Genomic DNA, 23,748 nt, shown 5'->3' on the forward strand with positions numbered 1-23,748 from the left:
AAATGAAAATAAATTATTTATTTCTATTTATCTACGCTTACTGAAGGCTTATACTGTGCTACAATACTCATTATGAATACAAAATGATCATTAACTACCTCTTGCTTGTTCATCATCTGTACCTTCTTGCAGTTACTTTGCACACTCATGTAACCCCTCTGCACACAGGCAGAAAAACCTCTGGGAAGATGAAGGTCACTTTTTAGAAGTGAAGAATGCAATGGAGGAACACACAATATAGATTCTTAGCCTAATAGAGACTATTTGTTTGGCATATTTGCTGTCCCCTTTTTGGTGTTTTACCTCCTCTAAAACAAATGAAGCTTGTAAAAGACCTTGTGAGATTTAATTCTTTCCAATGAAGAAACTTCTAGATAACAATGGCATTCAAAACCGTATTTTAAAGCAGTTGAATTAGGAAAAAAGAGATATATTGATGCTATTCCTTCAGTATCTTTTTATAACTGTCAAATATTTAAAAAAAAAAATAGGTGCTAACCATACTGAACAGTTTGAAATATAAATTAAATTCATCAGCCTGTGAAAGTCTGAGCCTTAATACAGGGCAAGATGCTCTTTAATATATTTAAAAGTTCACATTGCTCATAAAAGTTACTTCTTCCTCATTTAGGCAGGAAAATGAATGGAGTCCTCTTCTCCAGGTGACTTTGCCTCTTTGACCTGCCATGGCCCACTGCTCACTTTATCTGGTGATTCATTTTCAATAACTCCAACAGTATTTGTTCTGACATTTTAATTAAAATACGACCACTACCTCATCCTGATGATAAAAAGGCCTATGTGTCAGTGAAAACTAGCTTTTCAGTGCCTCAGTGCACCTGAGGACCCCTATGATCACAGAGTTTCTACAGAAGAATTTCAGTCAGGTTCTACACAATATATCATTTCAAAACTGGATCACTTTAAACATTAAGATTAATGCTATCCCCCCCAAATGATTAGAAGACACTAAACTGCAAGGTAATCTTTTCTTCACCAACTGAGTCTTTGAAACATATGGCGCTATCTTGAAAATTTAAGATATATGTTAAACATTAAAAGTTGGAAATTAGCAGGCTTTAAATTAACAAACATCAATATGAAAAGTGTTTGCTCCTCTCCAAACTAATAAAGTTTTCTGTTTTCAAACCCTAGTTTTATTCTACACATTATAAGCAAACCAATTATAAATATTCTAAAATACTTCCATATCTTACTTACCTGAGTATATACAAACATAAACACTTCCTCTGACAGCTAAGTATTATTTTCTCATAGAAGATCTGTGATTTATTGTATTTAAGTATGAGCACACTACCTTTAAAAATGCTTTGCCAGGCTTACAACATAGCAGCATTTTCTATGTGCACAGTACTTACCCTCTAAGCATCTACCAAAAATATGATTAAATTCAAGATCTCAGAATTAGATTTCAAAAGACTTCTGTTGAACTAGCTCAAAGTATCTCAGGGAACATTTCTTTCTAGGCAACAACTGCTTCGTTAACAGCTACTTTCCTCTGGGACTGTGAAATGGTCCATCTCAAGGTCAAAGTTCATGGAAGTGACTAACAAGGTTTCCTTAAATTAAGGGCCAAATAGTCCATTACTGGAAATTTCTGGAAACCTATCTTCCTGGTAACACTGCAGCATTTAACAGCTTTATGCTTCCACTGCTTAAAGCAGAATCCAGAGAATTTCAACTAACAGCAGCAAACAAGGAGGCACTTTGAAGAAGACAACAAAAGGATGAGCAGTCTTAGAATAAAAGAAGTCAAAGGAAAACTTAAGAAGCGTATTGCACTGAATACACATCTGGCAGCTGGAGGAGAAAAGCAGATCACTAACTTTTGGGGTTTTGATAACTTGTTACGAATACCCAAGTGATAGAAATCACTAAAAATGGGACAGTGTGAAAAACCAGATCCACAAATATTTCATGTCACTACTGCACCTTGGAAAGACATGCTGAAAAGCTAATATGTTTCCATGAAAAAAAAAAGTGAGAAAAATTAAAAAGGTTCTAGGCACAGCCTTGGTCCCTGTATGCTGAAATTAAACCACAGCTGAAGATGACTTGGAATATTAGATAATGAAATACAAAAAACCTGACATCTGTCTAATCACTCTCACTCTCGAAATAGAATCCTTTACTATGAAATGCTCATATCTAAATAGCAGCTCACCATATGTTGACTCCGATGACAGATTCAGATGTGCAGTAACAGATTCTTTAGTTACAAGGGTGAATTATATTTTTTAAAAATAAGCTTTTAATACTTGAGTTATTTTTACCTTTTTCTGCATTTAGATTGAATAACTTCTGTACAACAGGTTCTAAATCTTCCCTAGCAGTTTTAGTTGATGGACAGGTTAAATGGACTAAATCTGTTAAAAGAGAACACAATCTAATTACAATCACCAATACACAGATATAAAAATATCATTTACAATTTTCAAAAGGCAAAGCAGACTCTTAGAAATCACTGCTCTTCATATAAATCACTTTCTTTAACCCAGAGAACTACTTTATTATGGAAATACAGCTTTTATACACCACACAGAGAAATTTTCTTAATACATCTCAATTATCTCTCTCTTCCATGTATGTTGGCAAGATGAAAATATAATTTAACCTCAGCAGTGCAGACAGAGAATGTCATTCTATGAAAAGGTGCCTACTGACATCAGGAAAAGGAGCAGCAAGAATCAGGGTAACACATCATATTTGCCAATAGTTCAACAACATACCAAACCCACAAATACCCCTGCTTGCATCAGAACTCTCCTTTAAGAGCTGAAGTGGGACTCCACAGGATTTTGGAAATTTGGCTACTCACAGTTTCAGTCTGTCTGTACAGGAGTAAGGGGGAAGCCATCTTCCTCCACTGAAGTAAAAAACTTGAAAAAGACTCAAATTTCTTTTATTGTACTAAACAGTGAATAGGAGATGAATAGATTTATGTTTGAAGTTACAGCTCAACTGGGCTGGCAGTTAACTATCTCTCTCCAGCCACACAGAGAATAAAGAACACCAGGAACACTGTCATGTTTTGACAAACTAGAGAATTTAAAGATAAGCACTGCTGACTATCAGAGAACTGTTCTCTGATGTAACATATGCAGTCCCCTAGCACAACATAGCAAAAAACTTCTACAATATTTTATTCACCCCACCTTCTTATAGCATGGGAGAAAACAGCAGTTCTGTGTTTGGGTAAGGGTGAAATTAGGCTAGGTGGGCCAGGAGGGAAGTATGGTAATTGGCAAAACTGATTTTAAGTACTTGATTCCAAGAGGTGCTCTGTACACATCAGAAACAGATCCCAGATTACAGCAAACCCATACTGTAAAAAGATGATACGAAATAGTTTTGGACCACAGGAACACATTTGTGAAACTGTATAATTAACCAAGCATCACCTTACAGCAAGGACATTAATTGGGCAAATCAATGTCACTAAATCCAATTTTGTATTTGTGAAAATTCAGAGTTTTGCTGAATAATGCAGATTTGATATTTAGATTTCTTGCTAATGTAATTGTTTTCATGAAAATAAAGTTGCTAAACAGATTCCTCATGGAACATACTAATCTTTCATTTGTTCTATTTAGCAAACTACTGAAGATGCTGGCTCCATGATAAGGATGAAAAGAAAATCACTTGATGCAGCTCTTGACGTCTTTGCTGTTCCACTGGTCTCCATTCAGATACAGTAGCAATTACTCTGCTGTTTTATCCCACTGGATTTTACATCCCTTGATTCAGATATTTAAAAGCCTCATCTTAAAGCTTTTTCTAAAACCCCCTTAATGGAACAGCTGTCTGGAAACTTCTCAGCAGAGAAGTATCTGTCAGAGAATCATGAAGCAGTTTAATATACCTTTGTACAAAGTTTAAACTGATTAATTTTTAATTCATTACTGTACATTTCTGATTAATTTCATAGCAATGCAGTGTTATGGTGTTATTTTAAATCCATATGGCATTTTTCTCTTTCACTCTGAAGTCTGGCTATATTTGTGCCATTATTTCCAAGTACATCATACATATTTTGAATGATTTCCTGGCTGCAGTTATGCCACCTAAAGTTGGACACTGACTCCAGGAGAAGAAATTCAACCCTTTATGCTTCTCTTCTTTCCGACTGCACACACAGAGCTTATATTTTAACATTAATTTTTATTTAACCAAAACCAAACGTTATAAAAGGAATATATGCTAAAAAAAGGTAAAAGAAAACAGGCAGCAATAACGAAAGCCTTCCCATAACCTTAACTAAATGTTTACAATCCCAAATGTTGTAATACAATCTATTCTTTCCTTAAAAAAACCACCCAGATATAAATCACTGAAGTTCACATCCTTTGCTTTCTATAAAATCTTTTTATTATCTTTAAGGTTATGGCCATGAGTCACAGTCATCAGTATATATTTTGATTATATTTGATTTACTCAGGTATAACTGCATTAGTTACAGTGGTTGCCAACATTTGTCTTCACGTAATTCTTCTAGCAAGAAGAACGATGAGTTTAGTTCATGATTTCATCATTACAGTCTCAATTTTTAGGGCAAGTGAAGGAATTTGGTTCCACTCAACTGGCAATACAGATTATGTGTCTGTCATTTATGCAGTGTGATCAAAGAGTAGATGTATTTGTATACTTATCTTAAATAATTGTTTGAAGGAGAAATCACTCAGGTTAAAACCCATTTCCAGATAATGATGTAAAAGTTTAGAAAAAATTATGAAACATGTCCCGTAACTAGAACTCAGCTATACCTAAACCAGAACTGTATTATTTCAATATATGAAGACAATTACGGAATGTAATACCTTCTCTTCTGAAATTAAAGAAATCATAGAGAAAAGTAAATACCAGAAATGTTAATTTTTCAGCACCACAGAAATTCTCATGAAACTAATAATATCTACTTGAACATTAATGCTTCTTTAGTTTCATTTCATGCTATATATACGTTGTGAACCTTTAAATAAACAGCTGTTTAAAGGATAAATATTAACAATAAGCTCTATAGCACTAAGTTCTTGAATTACAGGTTTAACTTTTTGAGTAGAAAATATAACTTTGACTGATGATCATTTAGCTCACTCTTCTTTCATATACAAAGAACTGAATTCAAGACTAGTTTACTAGTTATTTTTAAAATAAATCGGTTTTTATTATTACAGTTATTTATATTCTGTTTAAAAGCATTAGGTCAGGTAACTTCTAATTTTATCTTCCATAGTGTCCCAAATTGTCATCTATTTCACAGAATTCAGAAGAATTTGGAAAGAAAAATAAATACCCAGTAAGAACATTTTGTTGCTCCTCTATTTCAAGTTCTCATAAAATAACAACAATGGAGCCATAAAAGTTTTATGTACATTCTCTGTACATATAAAACTGTTAATGGAAATACTAGGATGTCCCTTCTAGAAAGGAGCTCTCAGATATTTTTAGAATTACAGAATCTAATGTAGAAGATGACAATAATAAAGTTCTTAAAAGCACTTTTAAAACCTTACCTCAAATATATCATGATGCACTGCTTCCCCCCGAATGTCATAATGGGACATCATCTCACCTCCACCAAAATTTTCAGAAGATAAAAAGCCCCAAATATAGTGTACTTCAGGTATTTCAACTTAATAGGTCAGCTATGGCGTTTTTTTTAAGTCTATTTTCAAAAAACCAAGCTAACAACAAACTATCAGTAAGACTCACATGCTTATTGAATATTATTTTAATCTACTGATGGAAAAATTTATTAATGTGTAAGTGAAAATAAGTCTAGTAACCTACTTAGTCATTTTTCAGTATGTGTTGATTAAGAAAAAAGCAGAAACCGCAGCATAAAAAAAGAACATATGCTCCAAAATATTCTGCTAGAAATAATACTGAAATACACTTGATGCTTGTACTGAGAACCTATCCTTAGGAAAACAAAAGATTGTAGCATTTGTTATGAGGTCACAGAATCCTATAGCATAAAGATTCTCTTAAAGTTCAAAGGTAGTCTGAAAGGAAAAGAAACCAAACTTACATCTATGTTAACTCAGATCCCACCTTTCTGCTTACAGGGTTGGTTTTTTATTTTTCAGAAATGATTTGAGAAAATACTTTAGGTGGGGTTTGGCCCTGTAATTACAGTAGAGAAATTCTTGGCAGAAAATCTTACAAAGAAAACATAAGTTGAAAAAAATCTTACCAGCTTTACTTGAAGACTGCACAATCTCAGCTAGTTACAGTGGAGAAGAAACAGTCTGCCAGAGCTCTCCACTAACCTTACCTGCCATTCTAATAAATCTTCTGTTTTTTTAACTACTTTGCAGAATAATCAAAATGTGGAATTTGAATACTTTCTATCTAGAATGATAAATAAAACTATACCAGTAATAAGTAAAAGCTGTTTGCTGGTGCTATTTTATAACTTCTGTACAGTAAACAGAATATTGTCCCAGTACTAGTGAGACTGCAACTATTAAGCTTATTAGCCATCTAAGGGCTAAAAGGAACATTTGACATTTGATCTGTTTGGAAATAAAGAACAATAACTTTATGACCATGAAAATCACGTAAGACTTCAAATAAATAATTATCACATGTAAATTTAAGGAAAAAAAAAAAGGAACAAGAATATTATAGTATTATTCCTAAGCCATATGAAACAGGACACAACTGCTATAGAATGAAGACAGTGGACTACTCCTCTCACCTGCTGATCACAGTAACATAGCACAACTGTTTTCTCAGGTAACAACTTGGTCGTTGTGCAGCAAAGGAATGATACACACATTTTAAATATTGCTTCAGAGTTGACGAAGGGTAAAAACAGTTAATGTTATATATATATCCAGTACTTACAAGTCTCCTTCATGCATGTCATGGTTGAAGAACACAACTCAATGACGCAAACTGCTGGTTTTCCTACATCCACTGGAGGCACTGTCAAAATGGAAACCTGTCAAGCAGAAAGAACAACTCATGTTAAAATGCAGAACAACATGGAGGATGAGGCAACCAACACAATTCTGAATAAGGGTGAAAAATACCTGTAGCCAGTTAAACCATTCTGTTTTCTGGTTTATCAGTAACAATTTGTGCAATCAATCCTGCAGAACTCAAGCACTTAGGAATTTCTACCCAAGTCAGAAAGGCCACTTTGTTAGGAATGTCTGCAGCAGCAGAACAGAAAGAAAACCTCACAGCCACAGCCCTTTCCAAATGATGACAGTTTAGCAACTGTTGGCAAGAGACTGCAACATCACTTCTGAACACTGGGCAGCGCACAGTTAGGTGAGAAGGACTGGAGTACTTTTATGCAGTACTAGTCATGCTAGTAGCATGACTTAAGAAGAATTATCCCTCACAATTGTTCTGATTCTGTGGATCCTGTTTAACCCCTAAGAATAGAGAAGAGTACAGAAGAAACACTTAACGCAGATTAATATTCTTTAAAATCAAGGACTGCAAAGACTGAAGACGAATAAACATTTAAAGAAGGATCTGAAAGTGTGCAACAAGAACTTAGAGCAGTAAAAGTGAATGTTAAAAAAACCAAAACCAAACACCAAAAAAACTTGGATCAAAGTTTAGACAAGATAAATTATTAGCAGTTAACAAAATACTAGGGGCAAGAGTTTATTAAAAAGCAAGCAAAATGAACTACCTTAAAGACAGCAGCTTAGAAACTGTTAATACAGAGTAAACCAAACAGGGAAACCCAAGCCACTGAACTAAAATAAAATTAAATGAGAATCATAGAATCATAGAATAGTTAGGGTTGGAAAGGACCTTAAGATCATCTAGTTCCAACCCCCCCTGCCATGAGCAGGGACGCCACACACTAAACTATGTCGCCCAAGGCTCTGTCCAGCCTGGCCTTGAAATTAAAATCCTAATAGTTTTATAGAGACAAATGAATTAAACCATTATCAGTAGAGAGAGCTGACCAAAAAAGCTGGATTCAAGCAGAAATAAAAGCATGAATTAAATCCTACCAATGACCAAATACGAATACATATAACTCATAAAGTAAAGCAATATAAAATTGATACATACCTGCTGCTCTGTATCTGTGTTTAGCACAGACTGGTCCGTAATGAGCACTGCCCTGGAGATCTGCCTACAATTAAATAAAACAACTATGGCATTTCACAAAAACTTCAAAAATAGCAATTTGGATTCATAGTTTTGGCAATACCAACCTAAACATAATACAGTGGGAAGGCTATTTAACCATATAATCTTTATTAGTATGACTGTTAGTGGAATATTTTCCCTGTTGCTGAAGTAGGAGCATATCTAGAACATAAAAGTAGTATTTTCAGTCACCAAAATGGATCATGAATAAATGAGCCAGTGCCATTACATAAACCAGCTTGAATATCCTGATAATTTAAAAAACCAAACTTTTGGTTATTTGAGCACGATTAATAGCAGCAAGTTATAGCACTTCTTACGCTCCAAACAGCACAGGACACTTCATTTTATGTGGAAAAACACAAGGGTGGAGTTCCTGAACTAAAGTTTCTAATCCTCCATTGCCTACAATTATTTCTGTATCACAACTGCTACCCCAGTTTTGCCAATATCTCATCTGCAATATTTTGAAGGCAAAGGCAGTGTATGTCCAATGTTTTTAGCAAGAAAAATAAAAATCACAGAAAACAATGTCTTTCAATACTTTTCTAAACCTGAACAGATTTAAAGAGGGAACAGCAATAAACACCTCCATCTTCCAAACACTTTTAGTAAATATGAAATCCTCAACCCACTTAGAGGTTTTGGATTTTTATATAAGGAAAAGTGGAATATAATTTAGAGGACAACTTAAAAAAACCTAAATATAGAAAGTATAGTTTGCCCTAAAGTGTATATAGAAGAGAAAAAACTATGGACCGAATTAAGCTGTACTGCAACGATAAACCAGGAAACAATATAAGTTTAATTTACAGGGTACTTCATGCACTATTATTTAAAGAGATTAACTATGTTTACTGTTTTGTTACATACCTGTAACACACATTTGTGCATATGCTCTCTGAGAGATAACTATCTTCCACAATAAAATAGTTAGCACTTATTCTTTGTCCAAAATGATCCACAATAGCTTTGCATCTGTTAAAAAAAAAAAAAAAAAAAAAAAGCCAAAACAAACAAACAAAAAAACCCCAAAATAATAAATTTAGACATAAGTTAACAAAGGAATGGGTAACTTTTCAAAATTGAATTATACAGCACATCATTTGTATCTTTCAAGTAAGTTCACTACACATTTCTTTAACATGTGAACCCCTAAACCAACTTAACTGAAATTGGTAACTAAATCCTAGACCTATACATTCTACCTGGTATATACAGTTTTTTACATGCTATGCATTTTAGGTAATATCAGAACATGAATAAACTGGTCACTTTAGAAGGAAAACTAAATATAAGCTAATAACACTGGCATTTGATTGTACAGGTGTTCTATTTAATTGTACATATTTTCCTCAGAGACATCATATTTTCAGAAACCCTTACAGGTAGGAGAAGCAACTATCTTGATGAATGCTTTTGCTATCTAAAATGCAAGTAAAATATGTGCACTACAATTTCTTTCTATAGCTTGTTTCCATAACCTAAGAATCTTTAAGGCTTAATACTGATTTCTAAACCAAGATTTTAAGGTTTTCTGAAATATCTGAACACTTACTCTATAAAGCCTATTAGCTTTACTTAACTTTTCCTTGGTGTATGAAAGTTACTGCCTTTTCTTTTTTAATTAAATTCTTCTGAATCATTATATATTGTTTCAGTAGATTTAATATACAGAAGATTCAAACCAAAAAATTCTCTCACAGGGAAACATCAAAAGAAACAAAAGGATGTCTAAGACATAGATCCCTTTATAGATTTAAATGTTTTATCACAGCACAACGTTATTTCTGTATCTGTAAATGTCTGACATGCTAATTATGCCTTATGAATAAACAGCATTTCTGTAACTTTATTCATTAACTTCTGTGATCAAAACAATTCATACAGCTAGAGATGAGAATCAAACTAGCCACTAGCTTGAGTAAACCAGTTGCTTCTACAGTCTGAAATGCAAATTGAAGAAGGGTGCACACAATGCTTACAGATGTAAGAGGTTTATGACAATTAAGCACATTTGAAAAATTCTAACTTCTAATGCTGATTTCATAAGAATCTGGATACTACATATATACCTACATTCAAATTCAACAGATAGATAACTTGAAAACAGTAATTAAAAGAAGACAAAAGGTCCAAGCATTGTTTAATTTCAAAGACATAGTATTCCTCATACAATTCCAATCACATTCTATTCAACATGTGTTTCACTTGCAACTTGAAGTTTTTTCTTAATGTTAACCTAAGTGATTTCATTCTCAGGCACTCATTTGAATGCTGCAAATAAACAAGGAAGTCAAGCTGCTACAGTGCATTTCTAATTATAACCTTTCTTATTGTTTATGAAACAATTTCCCCTGCCATCCCCCTACACATTATCGAAGGGGAAAGGTTGATTAAATGTCATGTTGCATCACTCAAAGCCAGCAAAAGCAACTACATAGTTTTTATTTTCCTGCTAACTGTTGTTTCCTCTGCTTTGTTCAGGAATAGCTATCACATCCTATGTTTGATAAGATTTTAAACAGAGAGAGAGCACTTTTAATTTCAGTCTCCACTTTACTTCAAAGGATGATGCTGAGAAAATTTCTCTCAAGTACTGCTTCCAAATACAGAAAACACTTATGCACTGACATTATCAGGTCTCTGTCATCTGATATGTGTGGCGACAATGAATCATACAGAACCCTCCATTGACCTTCTTTCAATGTGTCTAGATAAAAGGATGAAAATTAGAATCCATCTCCTTGCAGTGCCACGAGTTATAAATGTACTTTATAGGGCTCATTATCCAAACTAATGGACTAAGGGCGACATCCTTGAAATGGACTTACCAGCACTGACAAAGCCAGTATGCAATATTTCAGGACAGATATGTAAATTCCTGTGTGTTTGCTATATCTTTTTATTACAGATGTATAAATTTCCATTTATCATCTCTTTTCCATTTTTGAGACAGAATTATGTAATTGGGAACAGATGTAAAGTGTGATCAACATAAAATGCCTACCATTATTATTAATGCAATCTATGTAAAGTACTGTAAATTTTATCATATGTACCCCAAAAAGGGCCTATAGTAAACCCGAAGAAAATAAACAACAGAAAGAAAAAATTAACATGTACACATTTGATGCGCCTTTTTCTCAACGTAAGGAATATGACATGGGTTTTATTTTCTAACAGAGCACCAGAGTTCTACCAAGAACACAGGATGTTCTGTGTATGAATTAAATGGCAGACCTCATCTGATACAACAGATAAAAAATAGACTTTTCAAGAGGATTACCAAAATCTTCAAATAGGTACATCTAAAACCTTCTCTACTTTCACACAGTCTTCCCTGAATCTTATTTTCATAAACTATAAAAAGGATTATAGTAAAACAATAAAAATAATTGTATAGTTGGGGATAAAATCTACTATTCTCTGTGTATACAGTTACGAGTAGTAAAAAAGTGAAAAAGAAATTCAACTAGATATTGAATGGGGTTTTATTTTTCTTGTGCTGAAGAGAACGTTCGCCATGTCTAGAAAGGAGCTGGAATAAAATTTGGTAACGTTTAAGGACCTCATATTAAACTCTCAACTATCAACAAAGAGATTGAGAAGAAAATCAAGGCTATAGATCTAAGTACAAATTTTCTTTTTGTACTTGTACTAAAGAAAGAATATTAAAAGTAGTGAAAAAATAACTGCACTAAGATACTGGTGAAGTCTGGAAACCTATGGAAGATGCTTATAAAATAGTAATGAATAGTGTGCAATTTGGCTACATTTCTACTGTTGGGAGTTCAAGCTATTTGTAATGAAAGGAAGCTGCCTCTGAAACTACAGTAGCAGCTGTAATGACAACGAGATATGAATTTGTCTATTACCAATTACTATTAATAGCCTGTTGACTCAAAAGCTCAGTAACTCATAAATACCCTCATTAACAATTTGATAGCTGAATTTTATTAGGCAAAACACTGAAGTCCAAAGTCAAAGAGGAAATTAGAGCTGGTGCAGGAAGGAAATACACTATAAGGAAAGAGGTAACAGGAAGAAAGAAAAAGAAGGGAAAGAAATAGCAAAGATCTTAGCAACAAAGTGGACAGCTTGGTAAGTAACATTCAAAAAGACTTAGCAAGAAAAAGCAGTATTGCATTCAGGTGAAGGAAAACAAAATGTAGAGAATATAACTGAATATACCTGGGTCAAAGAAACTCAGCTTTTTGAGTGACACGTTTGCTACACTGAAGACAAAGTTTAGGACTTTTAAAAATTATTAGGGAAAAAAGAGAACATTATGACTTTCTTTCATTGCAGAAAATACTTTTTTTTTAAAACATATTTTGACATAGGCTGTGTTATTTGCATTATCTCCAAGAAGTCTGACACTTCTATACATTTTTGTTTGGTTGGTTACTTTTATTCTGATGTAGAAATGCTACTCGGTAAACCACCTGCTTTCAAACTATGGGAGATCTAAAAAGAGCCAACAAGAGCAGGCAGGTGGCTCCAAGGAAAAGCCAGGTGACTAACCTGGGGAAACTGGATGTGTTGTGCTTCTTCCTATTCAGCATCAGATAATGGCATTATTAAAAGACTTTTTTTTTTTTTAATATGAAAGTCTGATAAAGTCTTTTAAAAATATTTCAATCGTTCTGCATCTCAAAAATCTATCCTTCAGTTTTAACTGAAAATGGCAGAAATAAAGCACTAAAGCAGCGTGATAGCTAAAAAAGACACCTGAAACCTACGTGGAACCCTGAGGAATTTAGTAGGTCTAAAACATAAAAGCAGGATAAAGGAAAAGCAGCACTCTTTTTTGGAATACATATAACCTTAACATAGAAAACATTAATTTCAAAGGTCTTCAGAATGTGCAACAGAAGCTGTAAACTGAGGCAACCAATACTACTGATGACTTAAGTTCTCCCTAGAGTGGAGTCTGGAAGTTGCTAATAACAATAAGCTTCGTCGCTCTGAAAGAGCAAGTTAACTACTTAAACGTTTTTGTAAAATAAAAGTGCCTACAGTAATATGTCAAATATTACTCTTAAAATCAACTACAGAGTTTATGAAAAGGGCATAATTTCATTTGCATATAAATCATGCACTTAAAACAACAACAAAAGTGATGAAATACTATCACATTTGCATCTCAAAGTCTAGAACTGTGCAATGAACTTCAGAACCTCAAGGAACTGACAAAGATCAAATCTGTTGCTTGACCATACCAGGACAAATCGAGCTACAAGTACCATGCTCAAAGAATCAAATGTGCAGTGCAACTGGAAAGTAAACACATTACACTAGTCATTTAAGTGCTAATTTTCCTAATAAAATGTTACTACGTATTTTCTAGCTTAATGTTAAAAATTTTCTACAGAATGTTTTGAACTTCTCTATTATAGAAAATAAGCTTGAAACAGACTCTTGAGAGCTGAAGTCTCCAGTTAAACTAGTAACTGATTGAATGTATACAACAGAAACCATGACAATTTATAGAGGTGTGAAAAATACCACTATGGAAAAAACTATGGGTTGATTTTTCTTAGCTCAACTTTAAACCTGCCTAAAGGCCTGATATTGTTGTAAAAGAATTTATCCTAGGATAAGAGGGCAGCATAGTTTATGACAACAATCTACCTAAAAACTCATTAAAGTCTTTTCTCTTGGAGTGACATGCATTATCAGCAAAGATTAATCTGATGAGTCTTTAGGTGAGCTCCATTTTTAAAAATGCAATAACAGAGGGCTTTGTTGTCATCTGATGAAAATCAATTAGAGTAGGTAAGGCCACAAGGAAAACTAACATCACTCATCACCAGCCCCCCGGCAGCTGAAATGATTTGTCTTCCAAGCTTGGGTGATCAGGAGCTGTAGTAATATCACAGGGAAATTAATTTAGTTTCTATATTCTAGACCCACTTTCCTTGTTCTGGAGGACCTATACACAAATTACTTTTAATCAAGGTTGATGTGTTATTAATACCAAGGAGGATCTTTGAAGAATCATTTTTTTTAAATTGACTTAACACATTTTTCATCTGTATTTTGTATATAAACAGAAGGTTACTTATATTACCCTTACCGTCCAGATTCTTTGTCCACTACAAGGCACTGCACAGAATGGCGAAGACAATAGATACCACCAAATACAGCACACAACCTAGAAACATATTAGGGGGGAAAAAAAACACAGGTTACTCTTAATAACTAACTGTAATCAGCATTAGTGTGTGTCATAAGCAGGGCAAAGTACTGTGCACGCTGTAGCACATTTTTAATGACGTCTCAATCTCTGAATTGGACAATCAAAACCAATCAAAATAAAGCATGTCCTATAGGTTTTTTTTAAAGGATATGTTGTTAACTTCTTTTTTATTAGCATCTATCTTATTCCTCTGAATAGTTACATTAGCTTGAACACTCATTCTGTTGCCATTTTCAGTCATTCAGAATGGAAAAGCACCTATTTACTAAAAATGCATAGAATAGCTACTGATGTTCTGACGAACATGCTGTAGACCAACAAAGTAAGAACACATGAGAACCGTCCCAACCTCCTACCAGAACTGTAAATGTAATTCAGAAGTATTTTTCTACTCTTACAAAACGTACCATCAGAACTTCATTAACTACCAGCAGCTCAGATTTTGAGGGCACTGAGAAGTGCTACAAGAGAATGAAGACTTCTTCCAGTCTAAAGATGACCTCTTACAAATATATCATGACACAGTTGCTCAAGATATTCTGTGTCTGGACTGGCAACAAAAAAAAAAAAAAATCCTAAATTAAAAAAGGAACCAGGTTGACAGGTCAGTTTTCAAAAGCTAAAGGATGCCAACCTATTTAGCAGTCTTCCACTTAGAAAACAAAGCCCAATACCTAAAACACAGAAAATTAATGCTACCCAAACATTATGCCAGTATTGCAACTCCTCTGTTTGTAAACCCCAAGGAGACTCAGAATTTAAATAAACTAGATTATAACATTTAAATATGGGGGACTCCATGTGAAGTCAGCCCACTGCAAAATTTCATCACTAGCCCAGGCGTTTCATCACCTCCTTGTATGTATCTTTGGCTAAAACTTGTCACCAGATGACCCTTCCTATGCACAAAGCCTGAAGCTGCTCTCCAGTGAGGCTGCGCAGTAGAAGTTCAGTTGGTCTGGTATAACACATGATCCCAGGTTAACCCCTGCATCCTAACTTCCTGGATCTGCCAAAAGCCAGGCTTAGTCTCTGGGGATTACTTTTCTGTTGATTCGATGTGACACAAGGTAAATTAATTCACAAAAACCCAGATGTTTAGATTTTGCAAAGTGATGCCTGAAGTTTTTACTGGCCCCACATTAGCACTGAAATGACTGTGATATCACTAGTTTTAACATTTTTTTAAGTTCTAGCTCTTGAAAGATTTTAACATAACCCCACATTTTTCAAAATCCTGCCAAGCAAATATAAAGAACCAATATCCTTTTTACTATATACTTTAAGACCTCTTTAAACTTCCTGTGACACCGCTATAATGCAGAGAAAGTCAGGATCCTACAGGAACAGAATATAAGTTAGACATTCTCAAGGACTTCATGATCAGGTGCGAATCAAGATAAACTTCAGCCAGTTTTTTATTTACAGTGCTTTATTTCAGGAGCATTCCTATTATAAGAATAACACAAAATGGAGGATGAAGTTCTCTAGAACTTGGTGTGACAAAAGGTAAACCAGTAGAACATTTTGAAATATATTTCTCAAATTATGTTAAAAAAGAAATAATCTCTTTACTCTAGTCAACATGGAAATTACCTAGTGGGAAAAAGGTAAAAAAAAAAAGAGGGGCAGATGTGTCTGAACCCTTACAATGTAATTTCAAGTTTGGGCTGTTTGCAATGTCTCATCTCTCTTGTGAATCTTTAATGTACTATTTTATTTGGATCAATCAGCTATCCCTGACCTCTTCTCCTGTGTGCTGAAGAGAAAGAACGAACAGATAGTTGGCATACTGACATAAACTGCATACCCTTTTCTCAGAGAGAACTGCTTTATCAGAGACAACTGCCAAATGCTATCAAGCGCCATTTGATAATTCCTCCTTTGTCCTACTAGTTAAATACACCTGTATTCTTCTTGTGATCCCTATTATTCAAAAGCCTCTTGTGAGTAAATCATAAAACAGTCCATAGCACATTCAGTGTAGTGACACTCTGTTCCATTTCACCATGTCAGGGATGGAAACAGTTTTCTGGGTTCCTGTTATTCAGCCAAGCTGTGTTGTGACCCAGCTACATGATGTGAAGCTCACAGATGGAAGGACAGAGCTGAGACTGGGAGGGCCTAAAAATTAGGAATTCTACCTGCCATTTCATTACCAGGGACTGTTTAGGCATTGTATTTAAAATGTATAATTCTATTTATCTTTTGGTATAGTTTACACTGTAATTTAACAGATTAGTGTGGCTTCATTTCTAATACCTTCCTAGCATTAGCTAGGTGTCAGGCTAGCCAAAGCAAACAATCAGTATGAGAAAGGCAGGCTGGTTTTGGTGGAACGTAGCTTTCCCAGATGTCTGGGATGATAGCAGGATTTTCCTGGCTTATTAACAGTTGGGGGTTTTTTTGTTTGGTTTATTTGGGGTTTTTAGATTTTATTTTATTTTGAAGAGCTTTAAGTATGTGTTTCATAGATGATGAACCTGAAAAGAGAACTTTTAGTTTGTGAACCTGACTTCCTAAAATGGAATCCATACTGGCATTCAAAAGTCCTATTACATATTTTGAAGATAGTTAGCACCATAAGACCTTTTAAATTATATGAATTATACAGTATGGCAAACAGCTGAAGTGCGTTGCCAACTCACATCTCTTGAGCTGTACTCCAAAAGGCAGCAGCCCTAGGAAAGCTCAGCAGTATCTTACTACTGGCTGAATCAGATCAGCTGGTTCCCTAGAAACACCTCCTTTACCTATGCAAAAATAGGGAGAATATACACCATGTTGAACGCAGGCCTTGGTTTTCTGGAGTTTGTTGAAGATGACACAAAGGTTAAACATCCACTGAAGAATTATTATAGAGCTTTGAGCTATAGGCTTATTATCTCTAATGCTGCAATCAATGGCTTCTTGCCTGACAAAGCATGTATGAGGACCTTTCAAACCAACTCAGATGAATTTATTTCATATGTTGTATATAAGAATAGCACTATTAACTAGAACTAAGATTCTTCTGTTAAAAACTATAAATTATATTTTTCCTTTGACTTCAACCACAGTCAGGGGCTTTTGAATATATGCACTTTATTTTTCTAGTGTGCTTTGAAAGAACTTTGCTGCTTGGCTGCACAAAAATGTGAATAACTTATTTTCAAGAGTAGCCTGCTATCCAGTGGAGGAGGGCATGACCTGTTTTCAGAGTAGGCCAGCAGAAAACTTCTCTTTTCAAATGAAAATGGAAAGGAATTTTGATTGTGTTGTGTTTAACAATTACAAAGAGCCAAAATACCTATTAAAATAGCCTAGCATGAAAAATGACATGATTAGGAAGAACTTGCCAAAAATTATTTAAATATAGAAACTGAAATATTAAACTAAATGGCATCCCGATAATTTATGGCAAAGTAAAATCATTGTGCTAGCATTACTTTCATACAATAGGCTATTCAAGATGATTTGACTGTACTTCAAGTACAAGGCAACTCTTTGATACCATTAACCCTAAATGACAGACATTTAAACTGATATTACTCTAATTAACTGGCGACTGCCTACACCAATAATTCAAGTTTTGCTGAAAGATAGCAACAACACTGTACTCAACTTCAACTTTGCCCTGGTGACATCAAATCATATTATAGCTAAATTAACAGTTGTGAAAATTTTTGGCCTGGTAGCCCTCCATAATGCACACTCTTTAAATGCCATTTCAGTTCCCATCAAGGCAGGAATCAGCAGTTGTAATTTTTAATATAGCTGTGAAACAATAGGACATATGAAAAGCTGAATTTCTGACAGCATATTCACAATGATTTATGAGTTTGTATATAATTTGATTATTCTATTAATTTTACTGATTACTGATTCAGCTAATATAGTGAAGGTCACCTACAAAATAAATCTTCATTACATTTCACAGAAAGTAACTGCCTCCAACTAGTTGTTTTCTTTAATTAAACGCTAATGTAACAAGAGAGAAAATAGGCTTCAGGGTTGCTGCATCTGTTGATACAAAAGGAGTTTACTGCTTTGATGTAATGCTCTCCGATATTAATTGAACAAAAATAGAATGTCTCTCCATCTGACACCTTGATATTCCACACAGATACCATAAACACCCTTAAATTACAGACTTATCTTGTTCATTCTGAAACTACATAAAAGAATTGGAAAACCATACCACAGTTACACACCAAACCCCTAGTTTTCACTTTTCTCATATAGTTTGTCTTCTACTTTCTAAAAGGTATGGAGTAATTATGAAATCAAGTATTTTTCTCCCCAGCTGTACAGTCTTCTATAGCAAAAACTATTTGCTTCTCTCCTTAAAGATGAATTCCGCATGTACAGCACAGCAAGCTTGGAGAAAGATCAAAGCAAAACATGCCAAGTGCTGAATTAATGGATTGTCCTCTTTCAATTTATTTTTACACACAGAGCAAGCCGTGACCTGGTTCTTATGTTAAATTCTACGGTTCCTGAAAGTTCCCTAGAACTTCAGCATTTCCTACAATATTGTTCTATGTTTCAAAAACATTATCAAGTAGAATACAGACAAGTCAAATAAATCAAATAGCTACAGTTAAAAGTATAGTTTTTCCCAGCATAGACGTCTCATGGAAAAGCCAAACCTCGGTATGTGCACCCACCCAGATGAAGGAAAGGAAAAAAAACACAAAGCAAAACCAACCAAAAAACACCACCAAAGAAATAAGATAATAATTGACATGAACCAGAACTGTGCTGGCATTTGGAGAACTATGTGCTCAAAGAAGCAAATGAAGAGTCAAATATATTGACTTTTTCCTAAAAACTGTGTTCAGCATTCCTGTGAAATCTTAAAAAACATCCTAAAAGATTACAGAGAATCAGCCTGATTTCTAAATCCAGTGAGCAAAATCACAGTTTTAAAACTGTCAGAAAGTTCCTGCATAGTTATCAAATGGAAATTAGTCAACTTCCAAAGAGTATTTTGCAGAAACCACAATTTTTATGCCTGTAGTCTTATAGCAAAGTTATTTCTTTCACCAGACCTTCTGTCCCAACATGGTAAAACAGAAGCACTGTGACTGGGAAATGCTTTGGAAAGTGTTGCTGTAATGGCAAAGCTCCCAATCAAAACATTGTGGGGAGAGAACAAACATTTCTGCTAATGTCATTTTCAGCAAACTCTTTTAATGGAGAAAGACACAGCAGACAGGAATGGTGACAGCTCCAGGAGGAAATGTCACAGCTGAGAGGGGTTGGGGAAAAAAAATAAAAAAAGTAGCCCAGTCACATGTAATTTTAAAGCTAATTTCATATTTTGTATTTTTTCTAGGGATTTAGAAACAAAATTTCATTTTAAAACTAAGAAATTGCTCCTTTTTATTGTATGTAATTTAGGCAACTATATATAGAAATGTACATTCACATACCATGAAGAATTCTAGTAGAGCATATAGTATTTGACAGTAAAATAGGTAACAAGATAGAACCTGGTGTACCCGATTTTGTTTAGAACACAAAAACCTCAAGAATCTGAGTAGTAGACCAACTTACCGCTTACCCTGAGACGTATCAGACACTGTGCACTTTTTTCCATAATCACAAAATAGGGATAATTTAAGTCTATTTCAGAGCCATGACAATTTATTGTTCATGATATCTGAATGGCCAAATCTGCACTGAAGTGCAACTACTTCAAGAGTTTTAATGTTTGAGTTCCTATTACGTGATCGGCAAGTTTAGGGCTTTGGCAAGTCAATGCTGCTTTTTACAGGCTCAAGATCCCAATTCTGTTTTCTGAAACTCAAATGTTAGAAGACATTGCAATAAAAAGCTTAGTTCATCATATGGTTTTATGTTCCTAGACTTCGAGTCTCACTTCATGCAAGGGTAGATTTATTAAGCTGTTTCTAAAACCTGAGAAAGTTCTGCTGACAAAAGTAAGACAGTGTTTAAGCTCCATTTTCACTTGACAAACTGTTAGTAATATAAGCAACTGCAGTATTAGCAAGCTTATTACTAATACAAGAGCTGTATTACTAATGACTCTCATAGAAGAGCTGTTCAGAGTTTAAGTGTGGTGAAAAAGTAGCTTGATTGCATCCATTAATAAATTCCTAAAATAAATAAACAAACCAACCAGCCGACTTAAACACAACAAAAAACAGAGACCAGGTGACAGAGACTTGGGTGACATGGTTTAGTCTGTGGTGCCCCCACCCATGGCAGGGGGTTGGAACTAGATGACCTTAAGGTCCTTTCCAACCCTGACTATTCTATGATCTAATAATGTACCTGAAACTCATTAACACCACAAATTTTATGTAATTATGCACTCATTAGCTATCCTCTTCTACAAGTGTTCAACTATGAAACTCATTTCCCATCTTCCACGTTCAAAATAACCACAGAACAAAAATCCTTGTTTAAGAAACACTGAAGTTGCACAAATATAACAACCACAGTAAAAAGTGTAAAACATGCATGCCTGGTATTTTACAAAAATCTGCTTTAGAGTATCAGGTACTCAGCTTAAAGTCATTTCTGGAGCACAAATGTGCTTCTGAAGCTCAGCACTGACTGTGAATAGAAGAGTTTTGGTTCAACATCACTGTCATACAGGCTACACGAATGTGGCCAGTTCAGTCGCTGCTTGCCTGCAAGTGTTACACAGGCTGTTCAACTGCCCACAACTGCTGATTCAGCAGATGGGACATCCTTTTTTCTGCTATACCCTTACTTTTTGCAGAAAAACAATATTTGACAGATGAGACCTGCAATTTGCAAGAGAGCGTAAAACGCACCCAACTTCAGTTTCCTGTAGGATCCTACTTCCTGGTGAATAAGAAAAAAGATGCTAACTTCCTGAGAGGTACATAGGGATGAGAGACCCTTGATAACAATCCTCTGTACAACAGGAAACAAAAGAAACTCTAACAGGGGGAAGGCATTGAGCATACAAGGATTTTGAAAGCAGTCTTTTGCAAAAGATTGATCTAATTTCTTGGTTTATGAGAAATTACATTTCACATCCTACAACTTGGGGCACTTAGGAGGGAGAAAATCTTTTTGTGCAGGAAGGAGATCTTTCAATCCTGATGAAAGAAAAACCCCAGTCTAACCATAAACACTTGATGGCTAGATTTCTGCATGGTAACAGGTCTCTTCATCAAATAAATCTAAAAAATAATCAGATTTGTGTCAAATTTTAGATTTTCTCTCTTGAATACAACTGCTCTTTCCAGCAGAATTGTTCTGTGGTGTTTTGTTTCTTGTTTAAAAAAATAAAGTCTGTGATTTTGCCTTCTTATATAAAAGATTTAGAAAGAATGGGAAGTGAACTTTAAGCTTACCAAATCAACCTAACAGTTATTGACAAGAAAATCCAGGGGGAGTGAAAATTTAACTGTTTGCTAAAATCTTAATCAAGTCACAAAGAATTCTGAAAATTTATCTGGGTATGAATGCAGCCAGCAAGAGGCCCAGAAAGCTACTAATGGAAAAGTATTGTCTCTTGTTGAAGCAAACAGGGTTATTAGTAAGTTCTGCTTCAGAATAAATTTATTGTGCTTCCAGAAACTGCAAAGTTCATCCAAACACTGTTCAATGATGATGACTGTTATGATGAAATATGAGGCTACTGTCTTCTCATCAAAAATTCAAAATTCGACGTAAAGAATTTGAGACTAGGTCTAAAAGAAGTAGTTCCAGAGACATCCCGTTATGTCAAGATTGTGAATGGTCACAACCACAACGCAAAAAACGCTGTTTCCTAAATAAACCCTAAATTAACCCTAAATGGTTTGTTCAACAGACTTACTCTGTACACTTACACCTTGCTTTCCAAATTATCTAAAGCCAGATCTCAACATGAAGTTGCTAGAAAATTAACCTGCACTTAAAGCAGTGTACCCTTGACTGTGTTTTGGGCAAAGATCTGAAATGGACTAGAGGACAAACACCACATTTTAACAACAGCTGTGCTGGTAAAGCTGCATAAGAAAATTTTACCAAAATTTGAAAGAAAAGTTGCTCAATCCTGGCTTGTTCAATGGAAGAAAAGTTCACTGGAATTTGAAGGAGAAGCTGCTTAATACTGTCATATACAATGGAAGAATTACATAAGCATTTTTCAAGGATATAGCCATTAACACTATTGTTAGTGAATTTACATTAAGATTCATTCTCTGGGACGCTAAACTTGAGAAACAGTTGAAGCTGTTCCTTGCATAAGGTCAGTTAGCTGCAATTACACAATAGTTCTGCCCTCAAAGAGGAGCTTGGGAGATCAGGACCGTAGGGCAGAGACACAAAAACGAGTGACCAGAAAGCAGTCGCCAAGCATTAGAGCATTAGCTCATCTGTAAAATCCATTTATGTATTTTCTGCCTCAAGAAAAGACATAAAAATTCAAGTTACTTTAACCCTCAAAGAAATTCAAGAACTATTCTACTAATTCAGTAATGTTTTGGGATCTATCTTTCTCTGCCTTCTAGTTTCACAAAAAAGGACTCTGCTACATCACATCTGCATTTACATCCCAGATTTGCTTCAATAATAAACATTCATGTCATTTCCATAGATCCTCTGATAATGCTGTAACATATTCATATATCCTAGTCATTATTCTCAGGAATATATAAGCCAGAATCTTTATATCCTCGCATAAGCAGAGAGTGATTTACTTATTAAAAGACTGCTAAGAGATAATACCAAATAATGTGTTAGATACACATACCTCTTTCTAAATTATTAAAGCAAATAATTACTGAAATACCATCTCACTAAATCATTTGCATTTTGTGCTTTTAAGTTCCAAATATGTTTGTAAAATGAAATAAGATCAATCAAGAATGGGAGTTATTCCTGGAGAATGTAAGTTATTCTCAGTCTTTTTAATATGTTACATCTATTTTTCCTATACCACAGCACATATTCTCACCACTATAATACAATTTCTTATCTGAAAACTTTTCCATGCCTAGTTAGGGATCTGAAATCAATATACTTTGACAACATTTGTATGATTCATGTGAATGTATCATGTGATATATTCTACTGGTTGAAGGCCTTCACGAAGTATACACTTCTGAAGAGCACTGTATCTCTAGTCAGTGAAATAACGAGCAGAAAAGCTCCTCATATTTGTAAATACTTTTTTTAAACAAAGAACTGACAAGCATCTCACTGAGAAAAAAGATAAAATCGGGAGGTGTTTTAAAAGTTTCATACACTTACAATGCATTTCACAAGAAAGGTTATTTCCAAATTAAAAGTCTTTTCCTGTCAAATTCTGAGAAATAATGCGGGCAAGGACACAAAAGCATTCCGTAGCTTTATTAACGACAAGGCTCACTGATCTGTGAATAACCTGAAAAAAATGAAGATTATTGAGTTACTTTACC

The 23,748-nt window shown here is 34.6% G+C and overlaps 1 protein-coding gene across 1 annotated transcript in view; it reads right to left on the reverse strand.

The window, feature by feature from the left end:
* The window catches only part of LOC104406458 (rab proteins geranylgeranyltransferase component A 2-like), a gene marked incomplete at its 5' end in the record, with an annotated part of 54,755 nt that overhangs the window by 6,593 nt on the left and 24,414 nt on the right, over positions 1-23,748 (reverse strand). The window contains 5 exons of the mRNA XM_010015428.1: positions 2,295-2,387; positions 6,874-6,970; positions 8,071-8,134; positions 9,025-9,129; positions 14,234-14,311. Of these exons, the coding sequence (XP_010013730.1) occupies positions 2,295-2,387; positions 6,874-6,970; positions 8,071-8,134; positions 9,025-9,129; positions 14,234-14,311 (437 nt within the window). The remainder of the gene's footprint in view (positions 1-2,294; positions 2,388-6,873; positions 6,971-8,070; positions 8,135-9,024; positions 9,130-14,233; positions 14,312-23,748) is intronic.

Source organism: Nestor notabilis, unplaced genomic scaffold (assembly GCF_000696875.1).
Source record: "Nestor notabilis isolate BGI_N333 unplaced genomic scaffold, ASM69687v1 scaffold6105, whole genome shotgun sequence".
NCBI lineage: Eukaryota > Metazoa > Chordata > Aves > Psittaciformes > Psittacidae > Nestor > Nestor notabilis.